The 19,633-nt window shown below is 36.3% G+C and overlaps 1 protein-coding gene across 1 annotated transcript; it reads right to left on the bottom strand.

The window, feature by feature from the left end:
* Positions 1-18,224: 18,224 nt before the first annotated feature.
* On the bottom strand, positions 18,225-19,163 carry LOC114099821 (olfactory receptor 5B2-like). Its single transcript, XM_027944333.1, has one exon. The coding sequence runs from the start codon at positions 19,161-19,163 to the stop codon at positions 18,225-18,227; it is 939 nt and encodes a 312-aa protein (XP_027800134.1).
* Positions 19,164-19,633: the final 470 nt, after the last annotated feature.

Here is a 19,633-nt window from a genome sequence, read left to right as displayed (position 1 = left end):
GGGTGAGTAGGAACTCCCTCAGCTTCTCCATCCAATTTGGCTTTTCTCCTGTGCTGGGTCTACTGATTTTCTGTGCTGTTTCTCAGTCTATCCTTACTCCAAGCCTAAGGTTACTGCTCTTGAAATTCCACCCAAGCCATTTCTTTCCAACATTTCTTCCTTGAAATCCATATTTTAGTTTGGGTAAAAGAATTTATTTTTCTTACACTCATTATTTCTCTCATTACTGTCATGTCATAACCAAATCCCAGAGACAAGCGTTCAGAGTTCCCAAATCATAGTCTGTCTTTAACTCAGATATGTTCTCAAGGGCACTCCCATATTGTAAAGTATTTTATAAAATTTATGTTTGTGTAGTAACAGTATTTAAAATGCCTTTATTGGAACTGTAGTTCTGGAAGGAGAGCCATCCAACACTAACACTATTTCTTACCATCTTTTTCTTAAGTCTCCCTCAACGTCATTTTACAAATCAGCCACTGACCACGACGTTGCAACCTTTAACACACATGACACCATTTATCACATGTTCTGTTTTACAACCAATGAAAAGGATTTTGTATACATATATGCTTAAAAGTAGACATCCTCATCCTCAGGGAATTGAGGATTTGAGAAATTCTGTGTTACTCTAAAATTGCACAGCTAGTAACAGAAAGACTCCACATTCAAGATTTAAGGAAACCTCCAACCTAATTAAATTTTTTATCCATGTCACTGTCAGCATGTGTACATGTGACAGCAATACTAAGCATGCGATTATGCAGGAAAGATTTAAATGCAGTTCAGAGTTTAGTAGTTCATTTAAGACCCTTTTGTGGTTTAAAGCATGATAATTTCACTGTTCCAGAATTTGTTTTTCTTGTTCATGTACCTCCAGTGAGAAACAAAAATGTAGTTAACAAGATGAAATTGTTACCTAATCACATGTCTTAAATTTTTTTCATATTTTTGGAGATAGAGCTATGATTTGTTATGAGAATATCTAAATGCTCTCTCTTGGAAGTTTTCTCATTTATAACTCCCAACTCACCTCCATTTCTTTGAAATATATTAAAACCATCTATTTCTCTTTTAAAATAACTCATAGTAGGTATAGTCACCCTGCTTTTTTTATGATTACACTTCTCACTAAAATGTTTATGGAATATAGAATCTTACCATTTTGCTGGAGAAGAAAGAACAGACAATCCAGAATAGTGTGTTTGAAATCATGAAGTCAGCCAGCAAATATTGCATAAGACTATTGGAGTCTCTCAGGTAGAGGTAACAACGTTCCAATTTCTCTAACCCAGGGGAAAAAAATGGAGGAAAGAACAATAACACAGATCAATTCCAATCTACCACGAATTCTTTGTTTCTTTAGAAGAGTCGATTACCTCTTCCTTATTTACATAGTAAGCATGACAATATTACATCTTTCACAGAATTGTGCCTGTAAATAATGAATAAAAGAGGTCTACAGAATCTCATGTAGTGGATATCAATAAAAAGTCTGCCAATGTCATTATTATCTTTGAGGGTTTGCCTGACCATGGTTGAAGGTTCATGCAAATGTTCAGGTCAAAAGAAGGCCTCTATGTACTAATAATGGTTGTCATTTATATAGATAAATGAGGTCCAATTAAGCACTGAATGGAGTGTATGTCTTCCAAAATAGGTCATTTGGAGTCATACTGGGATTTCAGAGGCTAACACATGAAGATCCGGAGAGAGTTATATAGAGTTGAGACCTCTGGAGACTGTCCCCATGAGACTATCTACAGCTCCTGATCCAACTTTCCTATGGAAGAAGCAATTAAACTGTCTATGGGGATCAAGCTAGTTAGCCTTAAGTTGTACAGATTTGGGGTATTATTTTCATTTACTATCAATGCATAACTCACATACGGTAATACCCTCATTTTTTAGTGTATAATTATAATAATTTTGTCAAGTGCATGGTCATCTAACAACCACAATCACCTACAACAATTTATCTTTAATAAACTTATCCAATCCTCTGCCCCGAACTACAAATAAACCATTTTATACAAATAGTTTTCCATCATTAGAATGTCATAAAAAGATTATAAAAGAGTACTATGATTAACCATCACGACATGTTGGATAACATAGATACAATACAAATTCTTATAAATACACACATTGTCAAAACCAACTCCAGATTCAGAGAAAATCTGAATATATCTGTAACATGTGAAGAGATTGAACTAATACTAAATAACTTCCCCAAAGAGGAAAGCAAAGGAACAGATAGCTTCACTTGTGAATTCTCCCAAACCTACAACAGCCATGTAAGATTGACAGAGAAGAAACCAGACAAAGGTCAGTATTAGTTTCCTATGGCTGCTGTAACAAATTACTGCAAATACTGAGGCTTACCACAACAAGGTTTTATTCAATCTCAGATCTAGAAATTGAAATTCCATAACCACTTGTGGAGAGCTGAAACCACAGCCCCTTCCTGGGCTCCAGGGCACTTTCAGTTTCTTGTCTCTTCCTTCTTCTGGTGGTTGCTGGCATGCCATAGCTGCTTGTTTCTGAGGTCACAGTGTCAGCTCCTCTTTTTCTGTGTTTAAATCTTCTGACTCTATAAGAATACATGGATAACCTTTAGGGTACACATTGATAATCCTGATAATTTCTCATTATTTTTTTAAATTTTAAAATCCTTATTTAATCGCATCTGCATAGTCTTCTGAGCCACACAGAGTAATACTGAAAGGTTTCCAAATTCGGACTTGTATCTTTTAATGAGCCGTTATTGAGCTTGTCACAGGGTCATGTGGCAACAGTCTACACTGCCTTAGAAGTTTTTCGTTAAATCTAAAATTAAATAACAATTTAAAATAACATTTAGAAATGGTTCCAACAGGAGAAATATCTCTATGTAAATGAGAATGTTTGTGTTATACTACACTGTTCCAAAATTGTAATATAACACAAGACCATCTTAGCATATTCAAGAACAATATTACAAATCTTTAGATGTTGAGGCCTTCTATTTTATAGTTACAATAAAGTAGACATGGAATCACATTGCTCTGCTTAATTTTCCATAATATTAAATGTTTTAATTAGTTTTTTAAATTAATTTTTTAATTAATTTTTAAATTAGTTTTCCATAATATTAAATTTTGACTCTGTGGGTCAAAACTTAAAGAAAAAAGATAGTACAGTGTAGAAGAATATTGAATACATGTTATCTCTATTACTGACATATATTCTTATATTTATATTCTACATGGATGGTTAGAATCATTTTAGTTAATTATATAATTCAAATATAAGAAGACATTTTTAAAAATATAATCAGATATGAAAACTTTTAAATCATCTATTTAGTGCATTTTGTGGTTTGTTAAATAATATTTCATTGATAAGTTCCTTGTCATTTAATGAGATATCAGTTTTAAGTAAAAATTATGAGATAGTTTCAGATGATCTACTTGATAATGGGATCCAGAACATCACTATGAACAGAATCAAGGAGTACAAGAACTGAATTTGGATATAGTCAAAAAATATTTCACCAGAGAGTAGAAAGCCACCTGGGACTATTGAAATGCTCTCAAATTATATACTGAGAGGTTTATATTATGGATGGTGCACTATGATTATCACTGGTTCCAAAATTCAACATATTAATACAAATGGAATGAAAGCTTGCTTGTTTTATTCACTCATTTAACAAATGCTTGTTGATAATCTGCAATACATCCAACACACTGGTAAGAACCATGAGGGATAAAGCAGAGGGAGAGAGAACAGCTTATTTGCTGAGTGGAGGGTGATGACGTTAGCATGGGTGATCAGGGGTCAGCTCCGTGACAGGGCAATGTTTCAGCAAGGATGAGAATGGAGAGAGAACAGCAAGTTCAGAGGCTCAGAGCAGAAGCCCGCATGGAGCTGAGGACAAAGAGCAAAGAGTTCAGTGCAAACAAAGTGGGGTCAAAACAGGAGTGACAAGACAAAATGTGACTCTGGAAAGTTAAGAAAACAAGATCAGCACTGGCCATTTCATGTACTTACAGAGAAAAACACTGGCTTTATTGGTTTCTTAGTGTGAAATTTAGTCATGATACACAAGAGAATTTAAAAATATAGTATTATTTTTTCTCAATTTTTCTTGTATGCCTAAGAGTTCATTACAATATGAACATGTTTGTTCTATACAATGACATGGTCAAACCAGAACTATTAATTCATTTAAGATGTTATATGTTTCTTTACATAAAATATTGCAACAAAAAGAAAATGCTTCCACTCTAAGGTATGCAATCTTCTCTCAAATTAGGACTCATAGAATATTCAACTAAAGAAATTATTATTCAACTAAAGAAATAAATATTAGACATACGTTTATATTATAAAAGCTGAATTAAACATTTTGATGATGATGATGATGATGATTATATCATTGCTGCATTCCATTTAATTCTGACAAATTCACTATACCTGTGTGTGTGTCCTCAAGAGGCACATGCATGCACTCCTATACATGCGCCCATTTGTGCCACTGTTTTACATGCATCTTTGCATGGGTATGTGGTATAAAATAATACACCTAGAATGAGTATATATCAAAACTGTTAATAAAGTTTTTAGCAGGGCTAGAGACATCTTTACCATTCTTCTATTAGTTAATAGATCTCTGAACACAGTGTTCTCTTTTTTCTAGACAACAGACTGCAGATATAAGGGTATCACTGCAGGAAGTTAACTTCAATATGGACCTTAAAATGTGATTCAGTGCATGGAAAAGATCTGAGGGGGGTAAATCCAGGTATTGTGCATTCTACTGTTAAAATCACCATCCTAAAGACAATTTTGCTTCCCAAAGATACTTTTTGAATGCACCCTTCACTTCTTGTTCCACAGGCTATAAACCACAGTGTTCAAAATAGGGATGACCATAGCATAGTACCCAGATGCTATTTTGTCTGAGTCCACAGAATGACTGGAACTGGGCTGAAGGTATTCGGGGATGAAGACTGAAGTGAGGTGACATGTACAAGTGTACAAAGACTTCTTCTATTCTGAAGTTGAGTGCCTTGTAAGGATGATGATAAAAATGAATATATGGTGTACCAAGATAAACAGGTGAATAAAAAACAGATTGAAGGTCATGACACAAACAAAAACCAGCTCACTAACATGTCTACCAGAACGAAAGAGAACCATGACCGCTGGAATATCACAGAAGTGATACAGCACGTGGACATTCTGAATGAGAGGCTGAATGTGTCCCCAGTGTGGATGGAAGCCACAGAAAAGTCACAAGCTATGGCAGACAAGCACACAGACCTTTTGCCATGATTGCGGTGTAATGTAGGGGTTTGCACACACAGGTCATTGAAGCCAAGAGGTAAATTTTCACAGTAGCAAAGGCTATACAAAAAGAAGATCTGAGCATCATAAACATTGTAAAAAAAAATGACCTTTTCTTCTAGAAGGAGCCCTCCATCACTGTGGGAGTGGCAGCTGATTTTAAAAAGGCCACCAGAGACATGCTACTGAGGAAAAACTACAGGGAAGGAGAAGATGAGAGTCCAAAAGACTAATGCGTTACTTTCCAAATTCCCAGACAATGAAGTAGATCAGGGTGAATGTTTTAAAGAAGGGACATGCGGTCATTCATTAGTCTCAGCAGAATGAGTTGTGTTACTTCTGTCCTGGTCTATATCAATATTATTTGAGAATTATGAGAAGCCCTGTAATAATGATGATTATTAAACAACAACAACAACAAAAGATTGAAGTAAAAATAGATGTAAAATATAGTATGCATTATTTCACTACAGCAATAATTTGTTCTACAAGGTTCACTAGATAAGGATGGACGGAAAGCAAATTTTAGTATGTTATGCATATTTAGAGTTATGAATTACTGAATCTGAGAAATCTGCAAAAAATATTCTTCTAATTTTTCAGTTTTATAAATTTTAAAGCTGAAATTTAGAAAATTAAATGGTCCAAAATGATATGTCTGCTATACTTTCTAATTCCCTTTCCCCAAATCTAGTAAAGTCTTCATCTTCAATTTTGTTCAGCTGCCAGGAAATTGTCAGGACAATTTACATACATATTCATTAACTCTTCACAATAATATTACAAAGTTAATCACTTCTTTCATTCATTCGAGACACAAGATGTTGAATAATTTATTCATGTGTACACAAGTAGTAATTGCAAGCCAAGCTTTAGGCCCAAGCCATAATTTAAACCCAGGCAGAGTGATTTTTAAGTGCGATGAATGGTCTTAATTCAATTTAAATAAAATTAAATTTAACTCAATATGTAATTAATAATTTTCTCCACTGATCCAAACTTAGTGTTTAGGATTCCCCAGTGAAGTATCTGAAAAGATATATGAATAGTGAATGCAGTAGGATGGAACCTCAGGGGCATGTTCCTCCAGCAGAAGCCATCTGAAGAGAAGGGTAAGCAACTGTGCTATCAAACCTGGCTTTTTTGGAGGGGGGCTGGGGCTGTAGCTCAGTGGTAGAGCACTTGCCTAGCATGTGTGAGGCCCTGGGTTCCATCCTCAGCACCACATAAAAATAAATAAAATAATAAACCTGGCTTTTTGGAAAAGGTGCGTATCAATCCCACCACTTACCATGAAGGAATTCATTCTATATTAAACACCCCGAACCTGGTTGTTTTATCTGCAAAATGAAGAGAGTAATCGTAAGCAAAAATAACTGTCACGGTTTCAGCACCGTTATGAGAAGGCAAATAACAGGGATGGAAGCAAGCTTTCCTTGACTCTGCAGTGCAGTCAATCGATCAGGCACTGGAGGGGCTCATTTGGGGGGTGAAAGATGGCTGCCAGTTACACAGGGGCTCTGGGTTTTACAATGAGAGTGAATTATTCATTGAAGACTAAAGCAGATGCGTCGATTTGGGCAATCAGGAAAAAAGTTGTAAAAAGTCTGAAACTTATTGTTTTACTGGGAAGAGACAAAAGCTCAGAACTCGGTGTTCACTGCTTATCTTCCTCCTCTGGGACACACTGTGACCCAGAGCCTCCCTATTTGCTCTTCTCCTTCTAGGACTCTTCTGCGATGGGAAAGGGTAAAAGTCCAGGGCCCAGCATTTCAGTATCTGCCTCCTCCCTTCATGACACATTGTGGCTGGGAAGGGATGAATATTTGCTTTTGGTGGAGATGCTGGAGATGAACGCTGGAGGGGATGAAAATTGGCTTTTTCCCTCGAGACCCACTGTTGGTGGGGGGGAGGATTTACTGGCAGAGGATTAATGATTGCCTTCCTCTTCCTCCAGGTCAGACAGTTTTAGAGGGTGGTCATTTCCCTATCCTGGGGGTTGTCATTTCCCTCATCCATCAGTAATGAACCCTACCTTAAAATATTATTGTGAGAATGAAATAAGTTAATGCATAAAAACTGTGAATAAAACACGGGTTTCGTCATGCTTATGATGGGGAAAATTTCAAAAGCAGTGTTTGGACTGATGAATGCTAAATATTAACTTGTTATTAGTATGGATAATGACCTTTTTTTTTTTTTTTTTTGGTTTCAGGAAAATGGACAGTGACAAGGAGGGTCGACTTAGGCAGTCTGTGGTTTCCAGCCTTTGTCTACCTTTGCTCAGCTGATGCAGCTGGCCCATCCAGCCATCCCACGTGAGCCATTCCTTTTTGTAATATATTTCTTGAAATCCACCTCTTAGCTTGGATGAAAGAGTCCCATGTTTTACACCCAATTTTTCTCACATTCTCATAAGTTAATCAGAAATTAAAAGTTGCAAGTCCCGAGATTTTTGTGGGCTGTCTTTTAGCCTACAGACTTATTGGCAAGCTCTGGGCTGTATTTTATGAAGATTTTTGTATAGGGATAGTATTTTAAATATTTCCATTTGAGTTTGAAGACTTTTTAAAATATTTTTTAGTTGCTGATAGATCTTTATTTTTTTAATATATGGTGCTGAGAATCAAACCCAGTGCCTCACACATACCGGGCACGTCCACTACCACTGAGCCCCAGCCCCAGCCCTGAGTTTGAAGACTGTTTTGAAGGGCTCTGTCTTCTGCTAACTACTATTCACTACCATCCTCCTCCCAAACATAGGCAACTTCTCTTTCCAAGCCAACTCCATGAAAATATACTTGTCAGTATTAATACACATAACCTCTTTTTCCTGCACTATCCAACCAATGATAGCAGCTTCGTATATAAATGTTGTGGGTGTATGTGTACTTATGTGTAAGAATAAGGTAGGTTGTATTATAATTCATATTTTACCATTGATTCATGAGGATTTGAAAAGTTATACAAATTGCTGAATATGAGGAGCAGTCAAAATTCAAGGACTAAAGTCAGTTTCTGTCTAATGAAAAGTCTGGGATTTTGTTTCATTACTATCTGCTTCTGAAGATGCACTAGTAATAATAAGCTTGAAAACATGCAGGAGAGGTTAAAAGGGCAGTTGGACTTTGTTCATTCATTTAAGAATCTATTGTAGTTTCAAGATTGATTATTTCATTCCTTTGTTTTCTAACCTCTGGTGACAGGAGAGTACACAGCAAAGGAGAAATGATTGTCTGCTCATCCTCATGTCATCCGCCTTTGTGGTCATTGGCTTTCTTTCTCTTTGAAATGCAGCAGGATGTGTCATAAGAACTGTGAAACTCTCTCCTGATGAAAGTTTTGACATTTATACCCCTGACCCAATTCAGTATGTTTTTAAAAGATTCAAAATATTTATTTCGGTTTTCAAATAATTCCTAGTGAGTTTAGCTATTCCCAAAGCTTTTGAATAAATTATAATTCTCACTATATACAGGGCAGTAATCAAAAGACTCTAAGGCGTCTAAGGCAGGAAAAAATGTAACTAAGAACACTAACATGAGTCCAGTCCTGAATCAACCATTTCTTTGTGTGTCCTTAAAGAAATCACTATCTGTTCCTTAATTGTAAAAGAAACACAAAAAAATGACCTCACATCTATATATATAAAGAATTTTTTAAAAAGGGACCCCCAGTGGAGACCAGACAGGCCCAGAACAGCCCCATCCATCCCTGCAGAGCCCAGCAGGCCTGAGACAGTCTTGCTGACCCCCACAGAGACCAGGCAGGCCTGGGACAGCCCCAGTCACCTGGGAAAAGATCAGGCCCAGGCCCAGGCCCAGGCATAGGACTGTCCACCTCACTGAAGACCACACCCATACACCACAGCAGTGCATCTCCAAACGGGTTGCCCAAAGTCATCATTTGGCTTGCCCATTCAGCACCATCCCTAAAAGTGGTTGCTGCCATCTTGGGACACTTCCAACACCATCTCAGGTTACCTCAACTGCTGCCACCACCATCTTTAATTGTAGCAACTTCTATCTTGAGATACTGGCCAGCAACTGGAAGCCCAACACCAAGGTATTTACAGGTTTGACGATACACTGCCACCAACTATGGACATGGCTGCTTCCAACTGGGATAACATCCAGGACCCAAAAGACCATCACCATGGCTTGTGTGTACCAGAGGTATCCCTGCTAAGTGTGCTAATAGCCACCATCTTGTTGCAGGGGCAGGAGAGCCTTGCACTGAGTAACCTCTTTCTCTCTTTTCTCCTGTTAACAGCCAACTTCTTTTGACAGATCTTTCACTCTTCCTATGATCTAATACCTCTATATTCTCACTCCTACCTCATGAACATCACATCCTAAAACCTCTCCCTACACCATTTCTTGTTTTTTCCACCATTAGAATCTGTAGGCCCTTTTGCAAACCTACTGTTTATATTTCAGATAATAATTGAACACATCATTCCTGTTTATTATAGTAAAACTGTATAGTCTAAATAGAAATCATTTGATTTAAGGCTGTATATCATTTGCAATGAGTGCTGTTCATATTGATCTCCCCCTGAAAGGTGAGACATCAGTAACATGCAGGGACATTGTAAGATTATAGAGTAGAAACTTTAATACCTCAGATATGTACTGCTAGGAGGGAAGACAATTGGAAAGCATGAAAAGACAAGGGAAGAAAGTGCCCCAAATAAACCAAGATGATACAATAATAGAATTCATTGACAGCACAGTAGATAAAATGTCAGAGAAGGAATTCAAATGTATATAATTAAAATGGTCTGCAAATCAAACAATGACATAAGAGAGCAAATACAGGCAACAATTGATCACTCCAACAAAGAGATAAGAGAGCAAATACAGGTAGCAAAAGATTACTTCAAGGACAAGATAGAGATTCTGAAAAAACAAACAGACAGAAATCGTTGAAATGAAGGAAACAATAAATGAAATAAAAAACTCAATAGAAAGCATTACCAACAGACTAGAAATTGCAAGACAGAACCTCAGACAATGAAGACAAAATATGCACTCTTGAAAATAAAGTTGAACACACAGTGAAGATGGTAAGAAACCATGAATAGAACATCCAAGAATTCTGGAATAACATCAAAAGACCAAATCTAAGATTTATCAGAATAGAGGAAATCACAGAGATACAAACCAAAGGAATACACAAGCTATTCAATGAAATATTATCATAAAATATCCCAAACATGAAGAATGAATTGGAAAATCAAATACAAGAGGCTTACAGGATACCAAATGTACAAAAGAACAACAGATTTACATCAAAGCCCATTATAATGAAAATGCCTAGCATACAGAATAAGGATAGAATTTTAAAAGGTGCAACAGAGTTTACATATAAGGAGAAATCAATTTGGGTCTCAGAAGAGTTCTCAACCCAGACCGTCAATGCTAGAAGATCCTGGAACAACATATACCAAGCTCTGAAAGAAAATTGATGACAACCAAGAATCTTATATCTAGAAAAATTAAACTTCAGATTTGATGACAAAATAAAAACCTTCTATGATTAAAAAACAAAAAGTTAAAAGAATTTATAGTGAGAAAGCCTGTACTACAGAATATTCTTGACAAAATATTTCATGAGAAGAAAGTGAAAAAAAATAATAAAAATCATGAAAGGGAGGAACTACACTAAAGGAAAAACCAATCAAAGGAGAAACAAAGTCAAGTAAAAAAAATGACTGGGAATACAAACCATATTTCAATAATAACCCTGAATGTTAATGGCCTAAACTCATCAATTAAAAGACATAGACTAGAAAATTTGATTTAAAAAAAAACATGCAACACTATGCTGCCTTCAAGAGACTCATCTTATTGAAAAGACATCCACAGACAGAAAGTGAAAGGATGGGGAAAAAACATACCACCCACCTGGACTGCATAAACAAGCAGGGGTTTTCATCCTCATACCAAACAAAGTGGACTTTCAGAAGGGATAAAGAAGGACATTTTATATGGCTTAAGGGAAACAGAAAAGGAGAGAACCCTTCCAAACTCCTTCCATGAGGCTATTATCACTCTGATAACAAAACCAGACGAGGACACATCAAGGAAAGAAGACTTCAGACCGGTATCCCTGATGAACATAGATGCAAGAATTCTCAATAAAATTCTGGCAAAGCACATACAAAGCATATTAAAAGGACAGTGCACCAATTGGGGTTCATCCCAGGGATGTAAGATTGGTTCAACATACGGAATTCAATAAATGTAATTCATCACATCAATAGACTTAAAGATAAAAATCATATGATCCTCTCAATAGGTGTAGAAAAAGCACTTTATAAAATACAACAACACCTTTTCATGTTTAGAACACTAGAAAAACTAGGAATCACAGGAACATACCTCAACATTATAAAAGCTATCTATGCTAAGCCCAAGTCCAACGTTATTCAAAATGGGGGCGGGGTGGGGGGCAGATGGAGGCATTTCCTCACTGGAACAAGACAAGGATGTCCTCTCTCACCACTCCTATTCAACATAGTCCTTGAAACTCTATTGACTAGACAGAGGAAAGAAATTAAAGAGATATGAATAAGAAAAGAAGAACTCAAACTATCACTGTTTGTCAATGACATGATTCTATACTTAGAGGATCCAAAAAAATTCACCAGAAAACTTCTAGAATTAATAAATTAATTCAGCAAAGTAGCAGGCTATAAAATCAATACCCATAAATGAAATGCATTTCTATACATCAGTGATTAACCCTCAGAAAGAGAAATTAGAAAAACTACCCCATTCACAATAGCCTCAAAAAAATAAGATACTTGGGAATCAATCTATGGAAAGCATGGAAAGACATACAGAAAGCATGAAAAGAAGTGAAGCACCTCTTAAATGAAAAATACAGAACACTAAAGGAGGAAATTGAAGAAGACCTTAGAAGATAGATCTCCCATGTTCTTAGATAGGAAGAACTAATATTGTCTGTAAGGAAAATAAAAAGAGACACAGAGACAAGATGCAGAGGTCATGTTTATTTACACCAATAGGTTATATTAGGTCATTAGTACAATAACTACATTATTGTTTATTGTATCAGTAAGTTTGCTTATTCTGCAGTTACATTATGCAATGTTAGGAACTTTGTGTAGCTTTCAAGAAACCAATTGTCTGAAGTTACCATTAGGTGGGCAGGTCTAGGAGCACCAGGGCTTGTTGAAACATTGTAGTTATCTGGCAAACAAGTTCCTTTATTCCCAGGAGTTATGTGCCTGAGATCAAGGTGGAGGCTGATAAAAGTCTAACATAAAGTCTCCTAAGGCAGGGCATTGCCACAGCAGCTAGACATTGCACATGTATTAGCTATTTTACTAGTTCCTACGAGAAACTGCAGAGCATTCTAAGCATTGGAAACAGGGTGCCTATTACCCCTAGGAGTTTACTCACCAGAGAAATGCTTCCCTTCATATTTCCATGGTCAGAATCACTACAATTGTTAAAATGGCCATACTACCAAAAGCATTAAACAGATTTAATGCAATTCCAATTAAAATCCCAACATTTCTCATAGAAATCAAAAAATCAATTATGGATTTATTTGGAAAAATAAGAGACCCAGAATAGCCAAAGAAATCTGTAGTAAGAAGAGTAAAGCAAGAAGCACCACAATACCAGACCGTAAACTATACTACAGAGCAATAGTAACAAACTTGGCATGGTTTTGGCACCAATATACACATGTAGACCAATGGTACAGAATAGAAGACACAGAGACAAACCCACATAAATACGGTTATCTCATAAAAGACAAAGGCACCAAAAACAAACATTGGAGAAAGGATAACCTCTTCAACAAATGGTGCTGGGAAAACTGGAAATCAATATGCAACAGAATGAAATTAAACCTGTATCTCTCACCATGCACAGAACTCAATTCAAAGTGGATCAAGAATCTGGGAATTAAGCCAGTCACCTGTGCCTAATAGAAGAAAAAGTAGGCCCAAATCTTCTTCACGTCAGATTAGATCCTGACTTCCTGCACCAGACTTCTTTAAAGCACAAGAAATAAAATCAAGAGTTAATAAATGGGATGGATTCAAACTAAAAAGATTGTTGGAGACAACCAATAATGTGAAGAGAATGCCCACAGAGTGGGAAAATATATTTATTACACACGTATCAGAGCACTAATCTCCAGGATATATAAATTGATAGGGAGCACAGCTCCATGGGCATGTGCAAAGAACATGTCCAGTTGCAATCACATCACCTCACTGGACATAACCAATGGACATTGACTGTCACTGGGTGTAACCAATCTACCAAGGTAAACCACCAACTTGGAACTGTATTTAAATGGCTGGTCCTGCCACATTGAAGAGTTTTGCTCCAAGGACATTGGGGAGAGTGGCCGCCTTGCTGTCCTTTCCTGGACTGACTCCATCATTCCCTGATGTCCAGCCATTGGCTTGAGAGAACCTCCAGACAAGAACTCTTCCTCCTCTAAGGAAAAAAATGTTTAAAAGCTGTCTACATCAATGGATGTTTCTATATCTCTCAGTAAAGTGCTAAAATACAGTCATTTATTTAAAAGGTCAACTCTTTTTGCTTCTATTGAAAATTAAGATTTTGAACAGTAGTCAACTTAAGAAATAATGAAAATTAGACATAAATTTATATTCTGTTTCAGAATGGAAGAAAACATTTTTAAACTGTGAATCTGAAATGAAATTAATAACTGTGCTAACCAGATTTCTATAGTTGTAACAAAATACCTGTGATGATCAACTTCTAAGGAAGAAAGATTCTGTTAGCTCATGGTTTCAGAGGTTTCAGTACATAGTCACTTGGCCCTGTTGTCAGTGGGCCTGTGATAAGGAAAAACTTCATGGTGAAGAATGCATGTCAGATAAAGTCTGTTCATCTCATGGTGACCAGGAAACAAAGAGAGAGAAAGATCAGGGAAGAGAGAGAAAGATAGAGAAGGGGTGGGGGGTGCAGGGTACCAATATCCCTTTGAAGAGCATCCTCCAATGATGTAACTTCCTTCTATAAGGCCTTGTGTCCTAAAGGTTCAATCATCTCCCAACAGTACTGTTGGCTGGGGACAAAGTCTTCAACATATGATCCTTTGGGGGACTTTAAATATCCAAACCATAATGATAACCAAAATATGTAAGGAACTCCTACTTCTCCTTAGCATAAAAACAAATAACCAAATTTAAAAATGGACAAAATATTTGAATGGACATTTCTCCAAAGAAGACTGACAGATGGATGGTTGGTTTAAGAAGAGAAGCTCAGCATCAGTAATCATCAGGAAACTGCAAGCCAAACCACAATAAATCAATCAATAAAGCAGCAAATAAACTAAACAGACATTTCTCAAAAGAAGAAATGCAAATGGCCAATAAATACTGAAAAATGTTCAACATCCTTAGCAATTAAGAAAATATAAATCAAAAGTACATGGAGATTCCATCTCACTCTAGTCAGAATAGTAACTATTAATAATACAAATAATAATAAATATTGGCAAACATGTTGTGGGGCAGGCTATCATCCTGCATCGTTGGTGGGACTGCTAATTTATACAATCCCACTTTGGGAAGCAGTATACAGATTCCTGGAAAGACTAGGAATGGAGCCAACATTTGACTCAGCCATCCCACTCCTTGTCATTTATCTAAAAGAATTAAAATCAGCATACTACAGTGATACATGGATATCAATGTTTACAGCAACACAATTTACAATAACTAAGTTATAGAACCAGTCTAGGCATTTCTCAATAGACAAATGGAAAATGAAAATGTGATATATAGACAAAATGAAGTTTACTCAGTCATAAATAAGAATAAAATTGTTTATTTTTTGGTAAATTAAGGGAAATGGAGAACATCTATGTTAAATGTGAAAAGATGCAAAATGTCAAGGATTGAAGGGTTTTTTATATGTGGAATCTTGAGAAAGAAAAAGATGTAAAAGGAATTAAAAATGGAGATCTCATGAAAAAGGAACACAGTGAAGTAGAGGACAGTGATCAAGAAAGAGAGGGAGGATGGGAAAGGGAGGAACTACAGAATGAAATTGACCAAATTATGCTCTGTGCATGTATGAATATTCAACAAGGAATCCCACTATTACATATAACCATAGTGCACCAGTTAAAAAATAAATTAATATAAGGAAGACAGATAGAGTAGAGGAAAGGAATCTGGGGGAAAGAGAAGGAGAGAAAAGGGAATAGTACTGGGCATTGAAATGGAACAAATTATTTTATAAGCATTTCTGAGTAGAACAAAGTGAACCACAAAATTGTGTACAGTTATAATATTCCAACAGAAACAAATTTTAGAAAACAATGAAGTAATAAAATCAAATTAAAAAATTATAAACAGGATTACCTTAAGATCCAACAATCCCCCTCTTTGGAATATATCCAAAAGACTTGAAATTAGAGTCTTGTTTGGACATAGGCACTCCCATGTTCATTATAGCATCATCCGTAAGAGTCAGGGATAGAAACAATGTAAATTTCATCATGGGATTAATGACTTTAAAAATCCATGAGGATACATGATACATATACATGAAATTCAGCCTTAGATAAGAAGGAAATCCTGTTATATGTGACAACATAAATGTCACAGTAGGACAAATTCTATGTGATTCTATTATATAAGGTATTCATAAAAAAGAGAATAGGATGGTAGCTGTTGAGGTATGCAATGGAATGGGGGTTATGGAAGTGGGGTTATGGGTGTGGTGAGCTGCTCTAAAATTACTGTAAAGTTGCTATTATTCAACATAAATAAATTCTAGAGATTGCTACATAGCAGAGTACCCTTAATTAACAATATTCTACTATGAAAATAAAAATTTGAAGATAGTAGATCTCATATTGTGTTCTTATCAAAACCAAAAGTAAAATCACACTAATGTGTATAATTATAATGCATCCATAAAATTTCTTTAAAAAGAAAAAGTATATCTGATGAATGTGAGGGATGATCATTTTATATGAGAAGTTAAATTGGGCTTTCTGAGTATATTAATAACCAATATGAGACAAAGAAGAACACAAAAAGAAAAGAGGTCAGGATGAACAGTTTCCTGCATTATGAATAAATGGACTTTCTATTTAACAAATAAACTAAAATAATATGCTGCTATACCATATGGATCAAAAAGTTTGGTAGGAGCCAGGTGCAATAGCACATGCCTGTAATCCCAGCAGTTCAGAAAGCTGAGGCCAGAGGTTAGTGAATTCAAGGTCAGCCTCAGCAACTTAGGGAGGCCCTAAGCAACTCAATAAGACTCTGTCTCTAAATAAAATATTTAAAAGGCTGGGGATGTGACTCAGAAGTCAAGCACTCTGTTCAATCCCCAGTATAAAAAAATATATGTTTGGTAGTATATGATGAGTGGTGGCAGCAGAGTTTATATACCTCTCAAAGGCTCTATCAGTAGATTCATTCTCAGTGCAATCAGAATCTGGATTAGGAGAATGAAACCAAGAGTTTAGATTTATACATATTACTTTTAAGATGTCAACTAAAAGTTCAATAAAAACATAAAAGCATTCCCAGGGTAGAACATTGAAGAGGATCTACACTGTATAAGTGACCACAAAAATCAATAGAACTTCCAATGAGGTTGAAGAACATGAGTGAAGCAATAGGTGTTTACAGAAGCTCTATTCAGAATTGTCAAAATTTGGAAGCAACCAAAATATCTTTCAGTAGGTGAATGTTTGGTCCATCCAGACGATGCAATGTTATACAATACCAAAAAAAAAAAAAAAAAAAGATCTATTAAACCATGAAAAGATATGGAGAAAACAAATGCATGTTATTACTAAGTAAAAGAAATCTATGTGAAAGGCTACGCCTCACATTTGTAGGTTGGCAACCGAGTCTATGAATGCCACCCCAAACGCAAGAGTTCTGGTTTTCTTTATTCCGTTTACTGTTGTAAGCAGTAAAGGGTGTTTTGACTCTCAGTTAAAAAAAAAAAGAGGAGGGGGGAGCTATGTATGTGCCCAACTATGTGACATTCTGGAAAAGGCAAAACTAGACCCCAAAACATCAGTTGTTGCCAGAGGTTAGGGGAGAGGATGAAATAAATAGGCAGAGCACAGAAGATATTTTGGGTAGTGAAAATACTCTGAATGATACCACAATAATGGACATGTCATTATACATTTCTTCAAACCCACAGAATATCAATACCAACATGGAATCCCAATGTCAGCTATGAACTTGAGGTGATGATGTGCCTCATCACTTGTAACAAAGGTATATACAACTTTGGTGGGGAAGAGTAATAACAGAGGAGGCTACATGGGAAATATCTGTACCTTCCCCTCTCTTTGGTGTGAATCTAAAATTCTTCTAATAATAAAATTTATTCAGAAAAAAATAAATTTATACTGTAACATCCAATCAATTATTAACTTTTATTAAAAACTAGCCCTACTCCACTTACCTCTGACAAATTTTTCACTCCAATATGTAGATGCCCACAAAAAAATATACATATATAAGTTAGTTTCCCTGTTCAACATGTATACTTGTACAGGAATATAGTAGGAAAAATAAAAATGGAACAAGTCAATAAATCAAATGTCATTACTAAGGTTTGATAAGCAAGTTCCAATATCATTACTAAGGTTTGATAAGCAAGTTCCAATATCATTACTAAGGTTTGACCATTCCCCTTGGCCTTCCCCATTCATACTTTACAATGTTTTCTTTTTTTTACTGGACAACAGACTTCTGAAAAAGCAAGCATATTACCACAGGAATTTCTACACATTATGGAGTTTAAATGTGACTCATTGAAAGACGAAGGTCTGAGAGCAAAGAAATGAAATTACTGGGCACACACAATGTTAAAATCTCAGTCTTGCATAGAAGTTTTCACCTTCTCAACCACTTTTCTGAATGCACTCTTGACCTCCTTGTTCCTCAGACTGTACACCATAGGGTTCAGCATAGGGATGACCATAGTATAAAACACAGACGCCATTTTGTCTGTGTCCATGGAGTGACTGGAGCTGGGTTGTAAGTACATGAAGATGACTGTCCCATAAAATATGGTGACTGCAGTGAAGTGGGAGGCACAGGTGGACAAAGCCTTTTGGTGGCCCTGAGCTGAGTGCATCTTCAAGATCGTGATAAATATGAATACATAGGAGATCAAGATAATCAGAAGAGCAAAAAAGACATTAAAGCTGGACATAAAAACCAGAAAAACTTCACTAAGGTGTGTAGCAGAGCAAGACAGAGCCATGACTGCTGGAACATCACAGAAAAAGTGATGGACCACATTGGATTTACCAAAAGAGAGACTGAATATGTCCCAAATGTGAAATATGGCATTCAGGAAGCCACAGACATAGGATCCTATGGCCAGACGAGCACATACACTTGGTGTCAAGGTCGTGGTGTAATGTAAGGGCTTACACACGGCTACATAGCGGTCATAGGCCATGGAGGCCAAGAGGTAATTTTCCACAGTGGCAAAAGCTATGAAAAAGAACATCTGAGTTGCACACGCATTGTAGGAGACAGTCTTGTATTCTGTAAGGAACTCGGCCATGACTGTGGGAGTGACAGCTGAGGAATAGCCAAAGTCCACCAGAGACAGGTTACTGAGGAAAAAATACATGGGAATGTGGAGACGAGAGTCCAGCAGGATCAACATGATCATCCCCAGGTTCCCAATGACATTGATGAGGTAAATGAGAGTGAACATGATAAAGAGGGGAACCTGCAGCTCTGGGGCATCGGTTAGTCCTAAGAGGATGAACTGTGTCACTTCTGTACAGTTGTCCATCAAATATTTGGGAATCCTGAGATATCCTGTGCCAATGAGAAATAAGGGAATAGAGGAATACACAAAAAAAGAGACAAATTGCAAATTAAAACAGCAATGAGATATCATGTCACCCAATCAGAATGGCTGTTATCAAAAAAATTAACACATGCTGGCAAGGATGCGAAGCAAAGAGAACTCTTAAATATTGTTGGTAAGAATGTCAATTCATATAGCCATTATGGAGTACAGTATGGCAGTTCCTCAAAAAGTTAAAAATAGATCTTCCATGTGATCCAGCAATCTCACTTCTGAGCATATATCCAAATGGGATCAGCCTATCAAAGAAACACCTGAACTGCCACGTATACTACATCACTATTCACACATTCAGATATGAAATCAACCTACAAGACCACCAGCAGATAAACAGTATAAAAAATGATATATATAAAACTATATATATATATATATATATATATATATATATA

The sequence above is a fragment of the Marmota flaviventris genome, chromosome 9 (assembly GCF_047511675.1).
Source record: "Marmota flaviventris isolate mMarFla1 chromosome 9, mMarFla1.hap1, whole genome shotgun sequence".
In the NCBI taxonomy this organism is placed as follows: domain Eukaryota; kingdom Metazoa; phylum Chordata; class Mammalia; order Rodentia; family Sciuridae; genus Marmota; species Marmota flaviventris.
This window is presented reverse-complemented; position numbering and strand designations above follow the sequence as displayed.

Coding starts and splice junctions, on each gene's coding strand:
- LOC114099821 (XM_027944333.1), bottom strand. CDS start 19,163: ATGGACAACTGTACAGAAGTGACACAGTTCATCCTCTTAGGACTAACC.